Source organism: Barbatula barbatula (genome assembly GCF_947034865.1).
Source record: "Barbatula barbatula genome assembly, chromosome: 17".
Taxonomy (NCBI): domain Eukaryota; kingdom Metazoa; phylum Chordata; class Actinopteri; order Cypriniformes; family Nemacheilidae; genus Barbatula; species Barbatula barbatula.
In genome coordinates, this window is record NC_136780.1 from 21,109,668 (window position 1) to 21,126,493 (window position 16,826).

Genomic DNA, 16,826 nt, shown 5'->3' on the forward strand with positions numbered 1-16,826 from the left:
AGGGGACCACTTTTTTGTTTGAGGTTATGCCTTGTAATGATTTAATGCACACGGCTAAATAGATGTTTTGCTTCTTACAGTTACTGATACCTCATGTCCGTTTCACAATTGCAATCAATGCAGTGGCCCGTGAAAAACTCATCAGTAAAGACGGGGTCTTTAGCAGGGTAGGTTTGCCTCTAATTTGATAGACTCACATATAAACAGCATTTTGTTAGGATCCAAAGAAATTCTGTAAATATGTGACTATCTACAATGTGTTTGTCTGGCAAGCCATAATTTGTGTCCTTGATATACTGTACATTTAAGGGTGCACTGTGTTAACCACGGATGTGATTTTTCCATATAAATATGGATCTGAAAGAGAAAAAATGTATAAAGCAAACATAAAACTGTGTGTGCTTGATTTAAGCAGCCAGAAATGCAAGATTAGCAGCATTAGATTTTAAACCTTTATCTTGCATAGAAAAATCATCCGTCTTCTCTGCCACCGACCCCTTTTCTCTTCACCGAAATAAGAAACTATATTTTTTTGCATAGAAACATTCTATAATTGCATTATTCTATATAAATGATCAGTAATTTATGTCAACATTTATTTTTATGTTAACACATCAATATTACATAAACAAATTCAGATTTGTCTTTTTAATTGTACAAATATTTTATTATGGTTTGCACTGAAAGTATTGTTCAAAGCATAAATATCAGATAAAAAATACAAGTTTGGTTCACTACACCAACACTGTTGACCGCAGCAGTGATCTATTTCCAATTGATCTTCCTTTGATTCTGCTTTTTAAGGTTAAACTTTAACTTCTTAATTGGTAAAATTGGATTACATTTCTCCATGTCGCCAAATCTAGGCCTCATGATTGCATCTACACCCTGAATTTATAGAGGTGTGATATGTAAATTATGACCAATATCAGTTGCCACATTTTCAAGGTAAGATCATTCGTACAATGAGATTAGCGGCATGCTAATGTTTGCCTTGTTCCTCATTTATTAAGTCGATTTGGATAAAAGCGTCTGCTAAATAACTTAATTTAATTTATAGAGTACATAATACGTTTGTCACGATCTGAGAGAGAGGGAGAGACCCAAGTGCAGGTGGAACATAAAAGTTTATTAAGGACAAAGTCAAATGAGGGTCACACTCGAGCCAAGCTCGGAAATAATAAATACGGAGGTAGTCGAGAAGGCTGGGGTCAGTCGATCCGCGAACAGAATCCAGTGGGGCAATGACAGTTCAGAAGAGGGACAGGCAATCGTCAACCGAGGGGCGAACTTTATCATAGGGGTGAAGCAACTCGTACACAGGGCAGGCAGTAGTCAAACACGAGGGGACAGTCCAAGGAGATCGAACCAGCGATCACCAACTCTGATGAGCACACACTGGACAGAAGACAAGGTTAGTACACAATAGCTTCAAAATGACAAGACGTACCACGGTACAAGGGCAAGGCGATCAGCATAAATTGCAAAACACACTGGCAAGGAACAGAACGACGGAAGCAACTATAACCGTCAGAAATTAGCGAGCAAAGAGAGAACAGGTGTGCAAGAGAGCGAAATGATAGAGTGGTAGCAGCTGTGCGTGAGCGCACGTAGAAGAGAGTAAAACGAAAGACTGAGCGAGGATTAGACCAGAGTCCTGACAACGTCGCTGCATTTGATGTTTAATGCATCTTTAGCGGAAGAGAACATGAGGGAGAGGTTTTCGCTACAGTTAAATATGAGATGATATATAAATGTTAAATGCTTACGCACTGCTCATTTTAAACTGTGGAATTATTTGAATGTTTTCATTTAGATGAAACGAATAAGAGGTCTGGATTCCAGTCCAGACTTGGACAATTTTCCTGATACCAGTTAGGGAAAATTAATTTGCCACCATTGCACATTGTAAAAGACACAAATGAACATTAGCGCTGCTCTTGACTAAGGATTTACACAGTCAAATCAGAATTGTCATGTCTTGACTTTAGTCGACTGATAGTTCAAGCGCATGTGTGCGTGCATGTGGGTACAACACCAGGTGGTTAACAAGGGCGCAACATTGATGCACCAAAAAAACAAACATTGTAAATTTACAGTATTTGCTAAGAATTGCTCAGAATTTACCTTTTGTGTTAGATAAAAATAAAAACAAAATAAGCCAGATTCAAGTCACAAAGTGCAAAATAAATGTGTTGCAGGGGATTCAACACAATTCAATGCTGTAAAACACATTCAATGCCGTTTCATAAATTACCACATCTCGCCTCAAAACTATTTTCTAAACTACTCGATAATGAATTATTTTTTACAAACGGGAATATTGCACATTCATTACCAATGAATCACCAATAATGTGACTTATTTACTGCTTTTAATATGCGGTATTACATATATAAAGCATCTTACCAGTTCAACAACAAAGCATCTTACCAGTTCAAAAAGTCTCTTCCACCTTTTTTCCTACGCACCACGTTCTCATGAGACTCACAATTTTCTGTATCCAGATTAGTAGCATAAGTGCTGCTCGGATTGATGAATTGATGAAAAGGACCATGGAGACTTTTACCTACAAGTCCATGTGTTTCCCTGAGGACATAAAAGCTCGAGGAATGGAAAACACTCCCAAGTACTACTACAGAGATGATGGCATGAAGATCTGGGGGGCCATAAACTGGTATGTGGAAGGGTAACAACAGTTCAGATTCTGTACTACTAGTGAGAAAGTAAAAATGTGCCCAATGAACATATGTGGCATCTAAAGTGTTTTTTTTTCTTTCTTGATGCGTCATGTTATTGATCTTCCTGTAGTTTTGTTGACGAAGTGATCAAGATCTTCTATGACAGCAATGAGACGGTTCAAAGAGATCGGGAGATTCAAGAATTTGTTAAGGACGTTTCCATAAATGGCATGATGGACTCCGAGGGTAAAAGTGAGTACAGGTTCAGCTTTAGCAGAATATCAGTGTATGTTCATCTGTGCTAGCATGACTATTCTTGTATATTCTATATGCATGTATTTGTGTGCATCAAATCAACTTATTTTGTACACCAGATAAAAGCAAATTGTCACTGTTTACAGAGTTTCCACAGTCTCTGAAAACTCGTGAGGAGCTAATCAAGTACCTCACTGTGGTAATATTCACAGCTTCAGCACAGCATGCCGCAGTCAACTTTGGACAGGTGAGAAAACACACTTTAAGATCATTAGCAAGAGCATTAGAAAGTGCTGGGCAGTATTCTGCATGATATCTAAGCATTAGAAAGTGCTGGGCAGTATTCTGCATGATATCTAAGCATTAGAAAGTGCTGGGCAGTATTCTGCATGATGTCTAAAAGAGAATCTTATGTGTTCCAGTATGAGTGGTATGGCTGGATTCCCAACAGTCCTTCCACCATGCGCATGCCGCCGCCCCATGAGAAGGGCAGAGTGAATCTGGAACATATCATGGATACTTTGCCTGACCGTGCTTGTTCCAGAGATGCTCTAGGGACAGCTTGGGACCTCACTCGGTTCCAGAACAATGAGGTTTGACATCTGATTTGTTTATTCGTTGGAAATTGTATTGGACATGGCAGTAGCCTTGTCTAAATCACGTGAAAAAGAATGAACCTGTAACTAGGTGAGGGTACACAGCATCAAGGTATGAGTTAAAAGGCCAAAGATTGTTTTGAAATGTATGTTGGTTCAAATACATTTATGTTGGTTCATATGTTGGTTCAAATACATTTAAAATTCAACTTATTGCTGTAGATTGTTTTCTTGCTACACTTTTGTGACAGTGGTTACAGTTAAAGTACCAAAGTAGAAAAAATGCTGTATATTTTGAAGAATTTAGGAAAGGAAACAGTCAATGTTCCTGCTTTGGTAGTCAATGTTGCCCCAGAACTGTAAGTTGCTGACATTCTTCCAAATATCTTTCATTTATAGAGGTTTGAAACAACTTGAGGGGTAATAAAACAATAATACATTTCACTTTAATTAACACATGCAATCCAGTATCGATAATCGCAATATTGTTAGAGAGACACTGAAAAATCTGTCAGGAATAAAAAATCCAAAAAGCAATGTCAGCTGTTTCCATTGAGCAAGCCAGTGGCAAAAAACTATGAATCCTTATGACTTCTTTTGTTGTCCAGGGTCACGTTTAATTTATGGATTTATACATTATCAGAATCATCAGAGATGTTTCGTTTGTTGGGGCAGGACAATATTTGGCTGAGATATAACTATTTGAAAAACTGGAATCTGAGGGTGCAAACATTTTTTGAGAAAATCGCCTTTTAAATTGTCCAAAACCTTGACAACACATTTTACTAACGAAGGGAAATAAATGAAAGGTCTCTATTGGCTTGCCGCTAAGACATGTTGGATCATTATCTGGTATCATGCTAACTTCACTGGCCTACTGCTGCAAATCAAACTCCTTGTTACACATACGGTAGAATAATAATTTCAACTACCAAAGATTTGTTTCTCGATAATCTGCCGGAGTTTTCTCAATTACCTAGCATGAATTAGAGGTATTTCGTACAGCATGGAAGGATAGTATATGAAATATAAAGGAAAGCCCTAAAAACTTTATCACTTAGAAGAAAACCAGCACAACCCTATAGGTTTTTATTTATAACACAGTGGCTAAATTAACCAAAAATAAATCGTCAGCAACTTCTGATTCTGAATATCAGCATAGCAGTGATGAGTTTATGCACTACTTCACAAATAAAATTGAAGATATGAACAAACAAAGTAAGTATTTTGAAAAGTATTTTGTTTCTACGGCGCACAGTTCAGAAGGGCAAAAGTGTAAGTGAAATATTGGACTGCGCTAAAGGGATTGAGATACAAACTCTGGACAATGCCCTCCCTTTTGGGGCTTGGCCCCTAATAATGATAACAAACAATAAAAGGGAAAATGAAACAGTATATAGGCTTTCTAAAGCCAAAATAATTTTTAACCTCCATACCTCAACAAGTGTCCCATTGCAAATGCACTTTTCAGAGCTTGAATAAAGTACCAGTTTTCCTTGTAAAAATAATGACATATTTTTCAATTTTTTTCCCCAGCGGTTTCTAGGCATGCATCCAGAAAAGCACTTCACAGAGCAACCAGTGAAGGAAGCCATTAAGACATTTCAAAACAAACTAGAGGAGCTGACCGACAGCATCAAGCGCCGTAACGATGGATTAACAATGGCTTACTGTTATTTGTCCCCAGACAAAATCCCCAACAGTGTTGCAATTTAAGAAAATTTTTCCAGGCCTAACAGTAGCGTTTACGGCCTTAATGCTTGATATAGAGAAGAACAGCTCTGCTTACAATATGTAATGGTTTGGCAAATCACAGAGTATTGTGGCTTTTTTTAATTATGTTTGATTTATGCTTATTAAAAGCGTAAAGTTAGGGATCTATCTTAGGGGTGACTGTTGGTCCAGCTCATGCCAAGAAATCAGAATCGTTTATTTGGTATCGCTTTTATAGATCATGTTATAATCCATTTTTTTATTCTTTTCTTTATTCATATAAACTTGCATCATCAGATATCAATATTATGGTATTACTCGATACAAGTTTTGAGTCATTTACATGGTCTTCATTACTCATGGTGTATGGTTTGTTTGTTTTGAATAACCTTAGTTATATTGACATCATATATCTCTATGGATTTAGATTATCTTATGTACACACGTTTTCAGTAGTTGTGGAGGGAATAATAGTTTAAGTTTACAGTTTATCAAGTATGAGGGAGGGTTTTTATTGTGTTACCGTCAAGGTTAGCTAATAAAGATTTTCTATTATGGGTTTGAAATATTTGTTCATGAATGGTGCCATGGATTGCCAATGGTGCCAGGTATTTATATTGTATGTTTAAAACATTTCTGACTGCACTTCAAATGGTTTTTACATTGTTGTTCTGTATCCTGGGATCTCTCAGAAAAAAAAAATAAAGATATCACAATATTTTGTTGTTGTTGTGTAAAGACTGTGCCAAGGTGTCCACACCAAAAGGGCAGAACATCCTAATAAAACACAGATTCTTCATTTGCATAATATTATATATATGAATGAATCTGATGTCTGAAATAACATATCTAATGTCTGACATCAACGTCTGTATAAGGGTGAAAAAGTTCTCGGTAAAAAAATCTAATCCGATGGTTCTCTACCCACGGTTCGGCACGCACTTGCGCAGTTCATCTCACATCTGAAGACGCATCTATAATATAGGTTGTAACTTGAAAATAACACTTTATGTATGTTTCTGTGGATTGATACATGTGCTGGCTCCTCTGTGATACATTACAACAGCGATAATAATTGAAAAAAGTGGGTCACCTTATTGGGATTATGATGTTTATGTATTATAAATTCATGTTTACTGTCAAATATATGTCCATGCTGTGCTGGGTTTTTTGTCTTGAAAACTAGTTGGCAGAAGTGTGTAACACAGCCCTGAGGTATGCAGAAGCAGGGTCTCAGATTACAAGTGTGTGTGCGTTTCGGCAGGACCGGCTATTTTCAAAATGTTTTGCAGGGGCCAATAGTTGGGGTAGAATGGAGTCAGATTAACATGTCCCGAGGTGATTGGTTCCGGAGGATTGAACGCCCGTCCAATGAAGGGGAGGAGCCGAAGAGAGAATCGACGTCACATATTTTATAAATACTTGTAACCCGAAAGTGTGTATTCAGTTGTTCATCTCATATGTATGTTGAGAGACAACCACAGCTGGAAGAAGTTTTTACATCTGATAATAAATTCTACTTAAACTTATTGGGAAAAGCGATCTCTTTGACTTTCTTCAAATTTTTGAACACGCAGGACTCGAGTTTCAAAAGTCCAATAGTTGGTGACCCCGACGTGATTTGGAGACAAAGGAAAGTTTTCGCGCCACATTTCGGCAGACCCCGTGGGGGAGGAAAAAAAAAAGATCGAGACGGATTCAGATTTAACACAAAAGCCGGCTAAAATATAGAGGTAAGCGCAGAAACCTGTTATTCCGAATTCTGCTATTGGATATACTAAATTTCTGTGTTGAATTTGATGAACATCTCGATGAATAGACGAGTAAAATTGAAATAAGGAAAATCAGATTTAAAAGCTTCTTAAAACAGGGTCCTTTGGTTTAAAAGATAAACCATAAAACTGGGTTAGAGTCCCGTGATCGGCGAATCACAAATTCTTTTAGGTTAAAGTCCTTCGGAGAAGAGATCCGTAAATTATTTACTAGTTTGATTTTATTTGTATGAATGGTATTGGGGATGAAAGTATTTAGACTAAGTAAACGGAAAATTTGCACGTGGTGTGTGTAGGCTTTGTGTATGTGTATAATTTAAGTTGGGGTGAGGAGACGATCGTAAAGAAACTAGTAGGAAAGTTATATTGAATACTGTCATGAACGGCTCCGGGACAGGCAGGTTAGATCCAAATGCAGCTTTATTCAAAGAGAATGGTCAAACAGGCAGCGATCAACAACAGCGTCAGGGGTGTCAAGGGATATCCAAAATCATAAACAGGAACAGGCAGAGGTCGAGGCAGGCAGCAGAGAATCACGGTCAAATCAACAGTCCAAGATAATGCACAGAAGGAATAAACACAGGGAAATCGCTCAGAAATGTCAGACAGGCTAAACAAGACTTCCCAAAGAATGGATGTGTGGAAGTGATATATATGTGTATGTGAATGATCTGCAGGTGTGTGTGCAATCAGTGCTGATGAGTCCGGGTAGTGAGTTATGGGAAATGTAGTGTGTGAATGAATGATAAGTTTGATGTGGAGTGCCCTCTAGTGGTCCTCAAGGGCACTCCAGCTGGTGACCGTTACATAGCCCCCCCTTTTAGGAGCGGATTCCAGACGCTCCTAACACTGTCCATGAGAGAGGAGGAGCGGAGGCGGACCCGGGGGCGGGATGGAGGGCCAGGACCGTGGAGCGGAAGAGAACCCGGAGACTGAGGTGGAGCAGGCGTCCAGGGCAGAGCAGGCTGTGCAGGCGTCCAGGGCGGAGCAGGCTGTGCAGGCGTCCAGGGCGGAGCAGGATGTGAAGGCGTCCAGGGCGGAGCAGGCTGTGAAGGCGGCCAGGGCGGAGCAGGCTGTGAAGGCGGCCAGGGCGGAGCAGGCTGTGAAGGCGGCCAGGGCTGAGACGTCCCTTCAAGGGAACCAGGCAGACCTGTCGGTTCAGGGGTATAGCGCGGGTCCGACGGTTCAGGAACCGGTACAGGCTCAGGAACAGGCGTGGAGAAGGCCATCTTGTCCGAAGACACAGGCGTGGAGAAGGCCATCTTGTCCGAAGACACAGGCGTGGAGAAGGCCATCTTGTCCGAAGACACAGGCGTGGAGAAGGCCATCTTGTCCGAAGACACAGGCGTGGAGACGGCCATCTTGGGATGAGGCTCTGACTGGGCGATGGTCATTTTGTCCCAGGGCTCAGATATGGCAGACGTGACGTGAACAGTCTCTGGCTGGGCAGACGTGACGTGAACAGTCTCTGGCTGGGCAGACGTGACGTGAACAGTCTCTGGCTGGGCAGACGTGACGTGAACAGACTCTGGCTGGGCAGACGTGACGTGAACAGACTCTGGCTGGGCAGACGTGACGTGAACAGACTCTGGCAGATCGACTCGGACTTGGGTTGACTCTGGCAGATCGACTCGGACTTGGGTTGACTCTGGCAGATCGACTCGGACTTGGGTTGACTCTGGCAGATCGACTCGGACTTGGGTTGACTCTGGCAGATCGACTCGGACTTGGGTTGACTCTGGCAGATCGACTCGGACTTGAGTTGACTCTGGCAGATCGACTCGGACTTGGGTTGACTCTGGCAGATCGACTCGGACTTGGGTTGACTCTGGCAGATCGACTCGGACTTGGGTTGACTCTGGCAGATCGACTCGGACTTGGGTTGACTCTGGCAGATCGACTCGGACTTGGGTTGACTCTGGCAGATCGACTCGGACTTGGGTTGACTCTGGCAGATCGACTCGGACTTGGGTTGACTCTGGCAGATCGACTCGGACTTGGGTTGACTCTGGCAGATCGACTCGGACTTGGGTTGACTCTGGCAGATCGACTTGGACTTGGGTTGACTCTGGCAGATCGACTCGGACTTGGGTTGACTCTGGCAGATCGACTCGGACTTGGGTTGACTCTGGCAGATCGACTCGGACTTGGGTTGACTCTGGCAGATCGACTCGGACTTCCCTTTCGTGCAGTGGCTCTGGGCTGGCGGCCATCTCGTGCAGTGGCTCTGGGCTGGCGGACATCTCGTGCAGTGGCTCTGGGCTGGCGGACATCTCGTGCAGTGGCTCTTGTGGTTCAAGCTCCGCTGCCAACTGCGCTTGACACTGTTGCCCCCCCCCTAAAAATATTTTGGGAGTTTCAACACTGTCCTCTGCCTCTCCCACAGTGAACGGAGAGTCACATAACATCAGAGCGTATTGCATGATGTCCCTTAAACTGCAATTAAACTCCCCTCCCGGTAACCATGACCTAATTGGGTCATTGAGTCCGAACCGGAACAAGTCCTTAAGAAAACCTTCATCATAGAATGGGACTTGATGGGATATCGCACAAAACTGTTGGACATACTCCTCAGTAGATAGGTCTCTTTGACGAAGGTTCAATAGCTGATCTACTGGGTCCATGACCGAGCTGGAAAGTTGCCATGCTGACCTTTGGGCGGGAACAGACATCTCAGTAAAGAGAGAGTACCGGGCTGCTGGATCCTGGTGTGGCGAAGTCTTCTGTCATGAACGGCTCCGGGACAGGCAGGTTAGATCCAAATGCAGCTTTATTCAAAGAGAATGGTCAAACAGGCAGCGATCAACAACAGCGTCAGGGGTGTCAAGGGATATCCAAAATCATAAACAGGAACAGGCAGAGGTCGAGGCAGGCAGCAGAGAATCACGGTCAAATCAACAGTCCAAGATAATGCACAGAAGGAATAAACACAGGGAAATCGCTCAGAAATGTCAGACAGGCTAAACAAGACTTCCCAAAGAATGGGTGTGTGGAAGTGGTATATATGTGTATGTGAATGATCTGCAGGTGTGTGTGCAATCAGTGCTGATGAGTCCGGGTAGTGAGTTATGGGAAATGTAGTGTGTGAATGAATGATAAGTTTGATGTGGAGTGCCCTCTAGTGGTCCTCAAGGGCACTCCAGCTGGTGACCGTTACAAATACATACATATATATATATACAAGTAAATAAATAGAATGGCAGAGTTTCAAAAGGAGTGTGATGAACACGAATGTCCGACCGTATTAGCGCAATGGCAGAGTATCGCTGAGATGATGATAGCACAGGCTGAACCAAGAGAGAAAAAAGGGAGACAAAGAGAAGCTCAGGAATGTTGGATACAATTGTGTGATAATTATGCATGGACGAAAGAGGCAGAGACATTTAAAGTGCCCCTGGCCCCGAAAATAAGAAATATGGAGAAAAAGGCTCATTGTAGGTTAGTCAGACATAAAGGTGATGAAAAAATGATTAAATGGTATAATGCAAATCGATATAAAAATAAAGGGTGTGACTTAGAAAAACAGTTAAGAAAATGGACTCGTATTGCCCTCGTGGCAACAGCTTTATCACCCATTAGACATAGGAAGGAAGGGAAAGCTACAGAGGATGATGTTAGACTGAAAGTGAAGGATGGAAACAGGGAGACTGAGTCACTAGCACCGCCCCCTGAACAGTACCGCCCATTGTATCCGCCTCTTGCTCCGCCTATTGCTCAGCCCCCACCCTACATCTCACAAAATACGACTGACAGCAGACAACAGGTCATGCTTGAGGTACGAGAGGGAGTTTTAGACTGTAATTTAAAAGAATTAGAAGACCTTCGACAGGAGGTACAACACCTGGGCAAGGTAGTGACAGAACAGGTACATGCGGCACGAGCTCAGGTGAATGAGACAATGCGCCACATGGCAGAAAATATGGAACTTCCAGAGGGAAGTGATTGTAGTGAGAACGGAGTAGGAAGTGAAGATGAAAGGGGAAGTTGTAGGGCATCTGGCCCTGTAGAAACAAGAGGTCAGGCCCAGGGCACGATGCATACAGTATGTATTAAGGGAACGATGGTAATGGATGAGGAGCCAATAGCAAAACGTACTAGGGGAAGGGAAAAAGAGCAGGAGTTGTCTAACTTTTCAACTGATCATTGCCCCCCTAACGTACCAGAGCAGAGAGAGCAGGCAATGAGTCACCATACTAATCAATTATATCCAGGCGTACAAGCCCCATTGTTAGCAAAGAGCACTGGGGTGCAGTACCAGCCCTGGTCACACAGTGACATGACTGCTATTTCCAGTAAACTTCCTCCAATTACATCAGGGGGCTCTAAGTGGTTGAGTAAATTAACGGCCTTGAGTCATGGTACCGTTTTGGCTTTGGGTGACATAAGGTGTCTGTTGGGTCAGATTTTGACAGCCTCTCAGATGGGGAGTTTTGAACTCGAAGCCCAAACATTACAATATCCAAATGATCTTGATTTTTCAAAGGTAATCACAATGGTGGGCAGGGCACTCGGTCGATTGTACCCATTGCCACCCACCGTATACCAAAACATAAAGTTTCGCATAAAACCAGGTGAGACAGGTGCAGCATATTATTTCAGGTGCGCGGCTGAGTGGGAACAGATGGTGGAAGAAAATAGTTTAACTAACCCAATTACACGAGACATATTCAGAGCAGCGGTCATGGCAGGTGCCCCTAGTGGTGTTAAACAAATAATGGAAAATAACCCTGACATTCCAATTGCTAGTAACGAAATATGGGAAAGGCATTTAGTCCACCACACAGATAGGGCTGTAGAGAAAACAGGAAAAGAGGAAGAACAATTAGAAAAGATAAAAATAGAGTTGCTAAAACTACAGTTAGAACAAGCAAAGAATGAGGGAGGGACAAAAAAGAGTAAGCAAATGCCACAACAATCCTACCAGCCACCCCCTTACCAATATAACGGCCCACCCTATGATACAGAAGCCCATGCAGCAGGTGGGAGGGGAAATAGACAAAGGAGCAATTGGAGGGGTAGTAATAGAGGGAGGGGGTCTTATGGAGGGAGGCAGCAGGGCGAGGGAAATTGTTACGTGTGTGGTGAGGCAGGCCACTGGATGAGAGAGTGTCCACAGCTTTCAGGTCAGTTTAACGGACCACCTGCGGAGGGATGGGGTCCTCGAAGAGGTGGTGCCGATGGTCGCGGCAGGGAACCACAAACCCCATACAACCCGGGGCAATACCCTCCACCACCCTCCAACCTACAGGTGCCGATGTTCCCGCCATCGGGCCCCGAGGGTGGCGCGAGCGTTTATTGAAGGGACCCCCAGGGAATCGAAATGAGGGCTAGGGCCGAACCTCTCATTTCGTTAATGGTAAACAACAAACCATTAAAAGCTCTGGTGGACACCGGAGCCAACTATTCGACTGTCACAGGCGGCATAAAACAATCTGATTTGAGTGACAAGACTATGACGGTCGTCGGATTCTCTGGGGGCAGAGAAAGCTGGCAAATGACACAACCACTTAAAGTTGAAGTGGCAAATCAATGCTTATCACACTCGTTCCTTTTCTCCAGCAATGCTCCCATTCCTCTTTTGGGTAGAGATTATTAATAAAATTAGGGGCTAGCATTTTGTGCTCAGCAGAAGGGGTAATAGTTACATTTCCAGATGGTACAACCATTAACTGTTCCCTATCAGGTAATACGACAGACAGCCAGTGGATGCTGACCTCGTGTGGGGAGGAGGAGGCAGCTGATCTATACTGGGTAAAATTAGATGATGACGCACAGTGGGGCACAACAATGGAACTGTATAACAAATACCGTTCATGGATTTCAAATTAAGATATCTATTTACCCCCCATAGACCCATTGCATTGTACATTGTTTTATGACAGAAATGACATAACCATTTATGAAGACATGTTTCAGGAAGTGGAGGGAGACAGATGGGTGTTGGAGGGAGCTGGAATTTTTGTGAGTAAAGAAGGAGTGATGGCTCCAGTGAAGCTGACAGAAGAGCAGTTGAAGTGGTATGAGATGGCAGACACAGCAGCACCTCACATATCGTTAGCCTTACACCCAAGCCATGAAGCCAGGGAGCTAGGTAAGATTACAAAAACACTGTTGGCCGCCCAGGATTGGGAGCCCACGGAGAAGACAGATGTTAAATATTCACCGAAACACAAAGCCTATTGGATAGAAGGTGCCACACGAGACACTGGAGCTTTAGAGCATGTGCAGGTTTCTAGATTCCATGGCAGGGAGCTGTCAGATAGTGTGGGAGCACCAGACATCATAAAAAATTTACCTGAGGATCTTTGGTCTCAGGGCCCAACAGATGTAGGTTTTTGTAAAATGCCTGCAGTTTACTTTCAGTTAAGCACACCTGACCCCATCTGGATTCCACAATACCGCAACAAACCTGAGGCGGACGAGGGTGTGGCCGCAACAGTAAAAGGTCTCCTAGAGAGGGGTGTTATTACACCATACAAGGTGGAACACACCTATTTTTCCGGTGCCGAAACCAGGCACGAATAAGTACAGGTTGGTACATGATTTGAGAGCAATCAATGCTGTTGTGGCTACACCATCGTTAACAGTGCCTAATCCGTATACTGCACTCTCTGTGATAACACCTGAGCACAATTGGTTTACATGTATTGATTTGGCTAACGCATTTTTCTGTATCCCTTTAGCAGAGGAATGCAAGGCGTGTGTGGCTTTTACATACAAAGGTTGTCAATATTCTTACAACAGATTACCCCAGGGGTTTGTTTTATCACCAGGAATTTTTAACCATGCATTAAAACAACAATTACAGGACTGTAGTTTGCCTGGAGACTGTGTGTTGATCATGTATGTTGATGACCTCCTTTTGGCAGCCAAAACAGAGCAAGGATGCCTGGAGGGGAGCGAAGCTGTGTTAAGACAATTACACAAAAGTGGCTTCAAGGTAAGCAAGGAAAAGCTGCAATTTTGCAGACCTTATGTTACATTTCTAGGTCGCATGATCACCCCAGAGGGCTCCACGCTAACTGTAGCCCATAGACGAGGAATTCTGAGTCATCCAAAACCAACCACGGTTAAAGAGATGTTGTCATTTCTAGGCCTAACAGGGTATAGTAGACATTATATTCCAATGTATGTTTCATTAACAGCCCCTTTGAGAGATCTTGTAAAACAACAGGGTATGAAGAATTTGAGAGCAGACATTGAGTGGACACAGGAAGCTGAACGGACGTTCATTAACCTGAAACAACAGATGGCACATGCAGCTAATCTCAGCAGTGCCGATTACAGATCACCATTTCACTTAGACGTCTCTGAGACAGGGTCAAGTGCACATGGGGTACTTTATCAAAAAGACCAGGGGGGCAGAAAAGTGTTGATGTATGTTAGCATGTTGTTGGACAGTGTAGAACAAAGACAGCCACCATGCAGCAGGTTTGTCGCAGGATTGGCAAAGATAGTGAAGAAAACGTCTCACATCGTTATGGGCCACCACCTAATTGTTTTAACCACGCATTCAATCGCATCTTTTGTTAATTCTGAATCATTCACATTTTCCCCTTTACGACAGCGACGCATTGCAGCAATTTTGCTCGCCGACCATATCATATATACACATGAGGGCATTAACATGGCAGATTTGGTGGAGGAGGGAAAACCACACGACTGTGCACCGATCACAGAGAGGGCATCAGTGGTCAGACCAGGTTTGTTTGCAAAACCATTGACTGGCCCTGAGTCAGTCATGACTTTGTTCACTGACGGGTGCTGTTTCAGGGCGGAGGACGGAAGTTTGAAAGCGGCTTATGCAGTGGTAGAGCAGGTAGGACATGAGATGATTACGAGGGATGCAGCAAGGTTAGATGGGAAGCAGTCAGCACAGAGGGCAGAAATGATAGCAGTGATCAAAGCCTTGCGACATACTGGTGGACACCGTGTAAACATCTATACTGACTCTGCTTATGTTGTTACAGCTGTACACGTAGAAATGCCGTTGTGGAAACGTTGTGGCTTTATCACTTCGTCAGGTCGACCAATAACACATGCATGTGAAGCCAGAGACCTTTTAGAGGCTCTGGTGATCCCCTCAGAGGTGGCAGTGATTAAATGCGCTGGTCACTCTAAGGTGGATAGCTCTTTGAGCAGAGGCAATGACGCAGCAGACTTGGCGGCAAAAGCTGCTGCTGGTTATGTGTCCTCGCAGATGATGTGCACATCAGAAAGAACATCTAACGATTTATTGCCGAGATTCACAAGGGAATACCTTTGTAAAGAGCATCAGCGCTGTACCCCTGAAGAAGTCTCTGTGTGGGCACAACATGGAGCTGTTCGTGCCTCTGACGGACTGTGGCAAGCTCCGGACGGACAGATGATGAGAGCGCTTGAATATTGGTGGCATTCTTTTTTAAAAGCTATGGTCTCAGCACATGTGAGCACGTGTGAAGTTTGTCAGGGATATAACGTTAAACCCACGATTAAACCAACAAGGGGTTCGTTTCCTTTGACCGGTGGTCCGGGGGACGAAATCATGATTGATTTCACAAACATGATCACGAGGATACAGGGTAAGCGTTATCTTCTGGTAATCGTAGACTATTTCACTGGATGGCCTGAAGCTTATCCTGTCGGCAGAGAAGACAGTACGGCGGTGATAAAATGTTTAATAAATCATTATATACCTCGTTATGGTTTCGCCCGGCATTTACGATCGGATAATGGCAGCCATTTTAAGAATGAACATTTGCAAGTCGTCGAAAAGGCCCTAGGCCTTTGAAACCTACTTTATCGGTAGGACAAAAGAATGGAGTGGTAGAAATAGATTACACCATGTTAAAACCAGAAGATATGATAGAGCGAGCCACAGGATATGGGGAAAATAATTTGTGGCTGGAATGGATAATTACCACAGCCAGAGAACAGAGCTTAGACGATTGTGTTGGATGTGCTAATGCAAGACCCCATTTATATATTGAACCAGCCCCGTTGTACCAAAATGATACGTGGGGCTATGAGTGTATGCTGGCATAGACACGGATGGCCAGTCCAAAAAATTGTACCACATTGGCAGCAATATTCCCACCAATAACCAACCTTTCACGGGCAGGTCCATTTACACCAAAGAAAGCAAATTATACCTGTTTTGATATTAAACGTCTATCACCAACCAGCAACCTGGGGGAGATAAATAAGGAGTGGTGTGATCATATCATAGTAGATAATGGGACTGAAATAGGTACGTGGGCCAGGGCAGGTTTGTATTATTATTGTGGAGATCGAAGATTGTTTACTAGGATACCTGAGAAGGCAAAGGGAGTGTGTGCTTTGGTAAGACTGGGAGCCCCAATAACCCTGATAGGAGACAGAGCAGTCAGAACGGAAACCGTGAATTCAGCAACATTGACAAGAAGACGTAGGAGACACATCATTAAACAGAGAGCAATAGGTTCAAGTGTAGATTTATCATTAAATAGTCCGACGTACATCGATGCGATAGGTATTCAACGAGGTGTGCCGGATGAATATAAACTAGCGAACCAAGTGGCAGCAGGTTTTGAGAATATACCCATAATAGCTGCTCTTTTTCCAGTCACCCCAAACAAGAATGTAGATAGGATTAATTATGTGCATTATAATGTGATGAGGTTAGCGAATATGACAAGGGATGCAGTAGATGGTTTAGCAGAACAGCTAGCACCAACTTCACTTATGGCTATACAGAACCGTATGGCTCTGGACATGCTGTTGGCAGAAAAGGGAGGAGTGTGTGTAATGTTTGGTGATCTTTGTTGTACGTACATTCCCAATAATACTGC

The 16,826-nt window shown here is 43.2% G+C and overlaps 1 protein-coding gene across 1 annotated transcript in view; it reads left to right on the plus strand.

Moving 5' to 3' along the window:
* The window catches only part of LOC306907047 (polyunsaturated fatty acid 5-lipoxygenase-like), a gene marked incomplete at both ends in the record, with an annotated part of 44,241 nt that extends 38,993 nt beyond the window's left edge, over positions 1-5,248 (plus strand). The window contains 6 exons of the mRNA XM_079478874.1: positions 81-167; positions 2,508-2,689; positions 2,812-2,933; positions 3,083-3,183; positions 3,359-3,529; positions 5,069-5,248. Of these exons, the coding sequence (XP_079335000.1) occupies positions 81-167; positions 2,508-2,689; positions 2,812-2,933; positions 3,083-3,183; positions 3,359-3,529; positions 5,069-5,248 (843 nt within the window). The remainder of the gene's footprint in view (positions 1-80; positions 168-2,507; positions 2,690-2,811; positions 2,934-3,082; positions 3,184-3,358; positions 3,530-5,068) is intronic.
* Between the last annotated feature and the right edge of the window lie 11,578 nt (positions 5,249-16,826).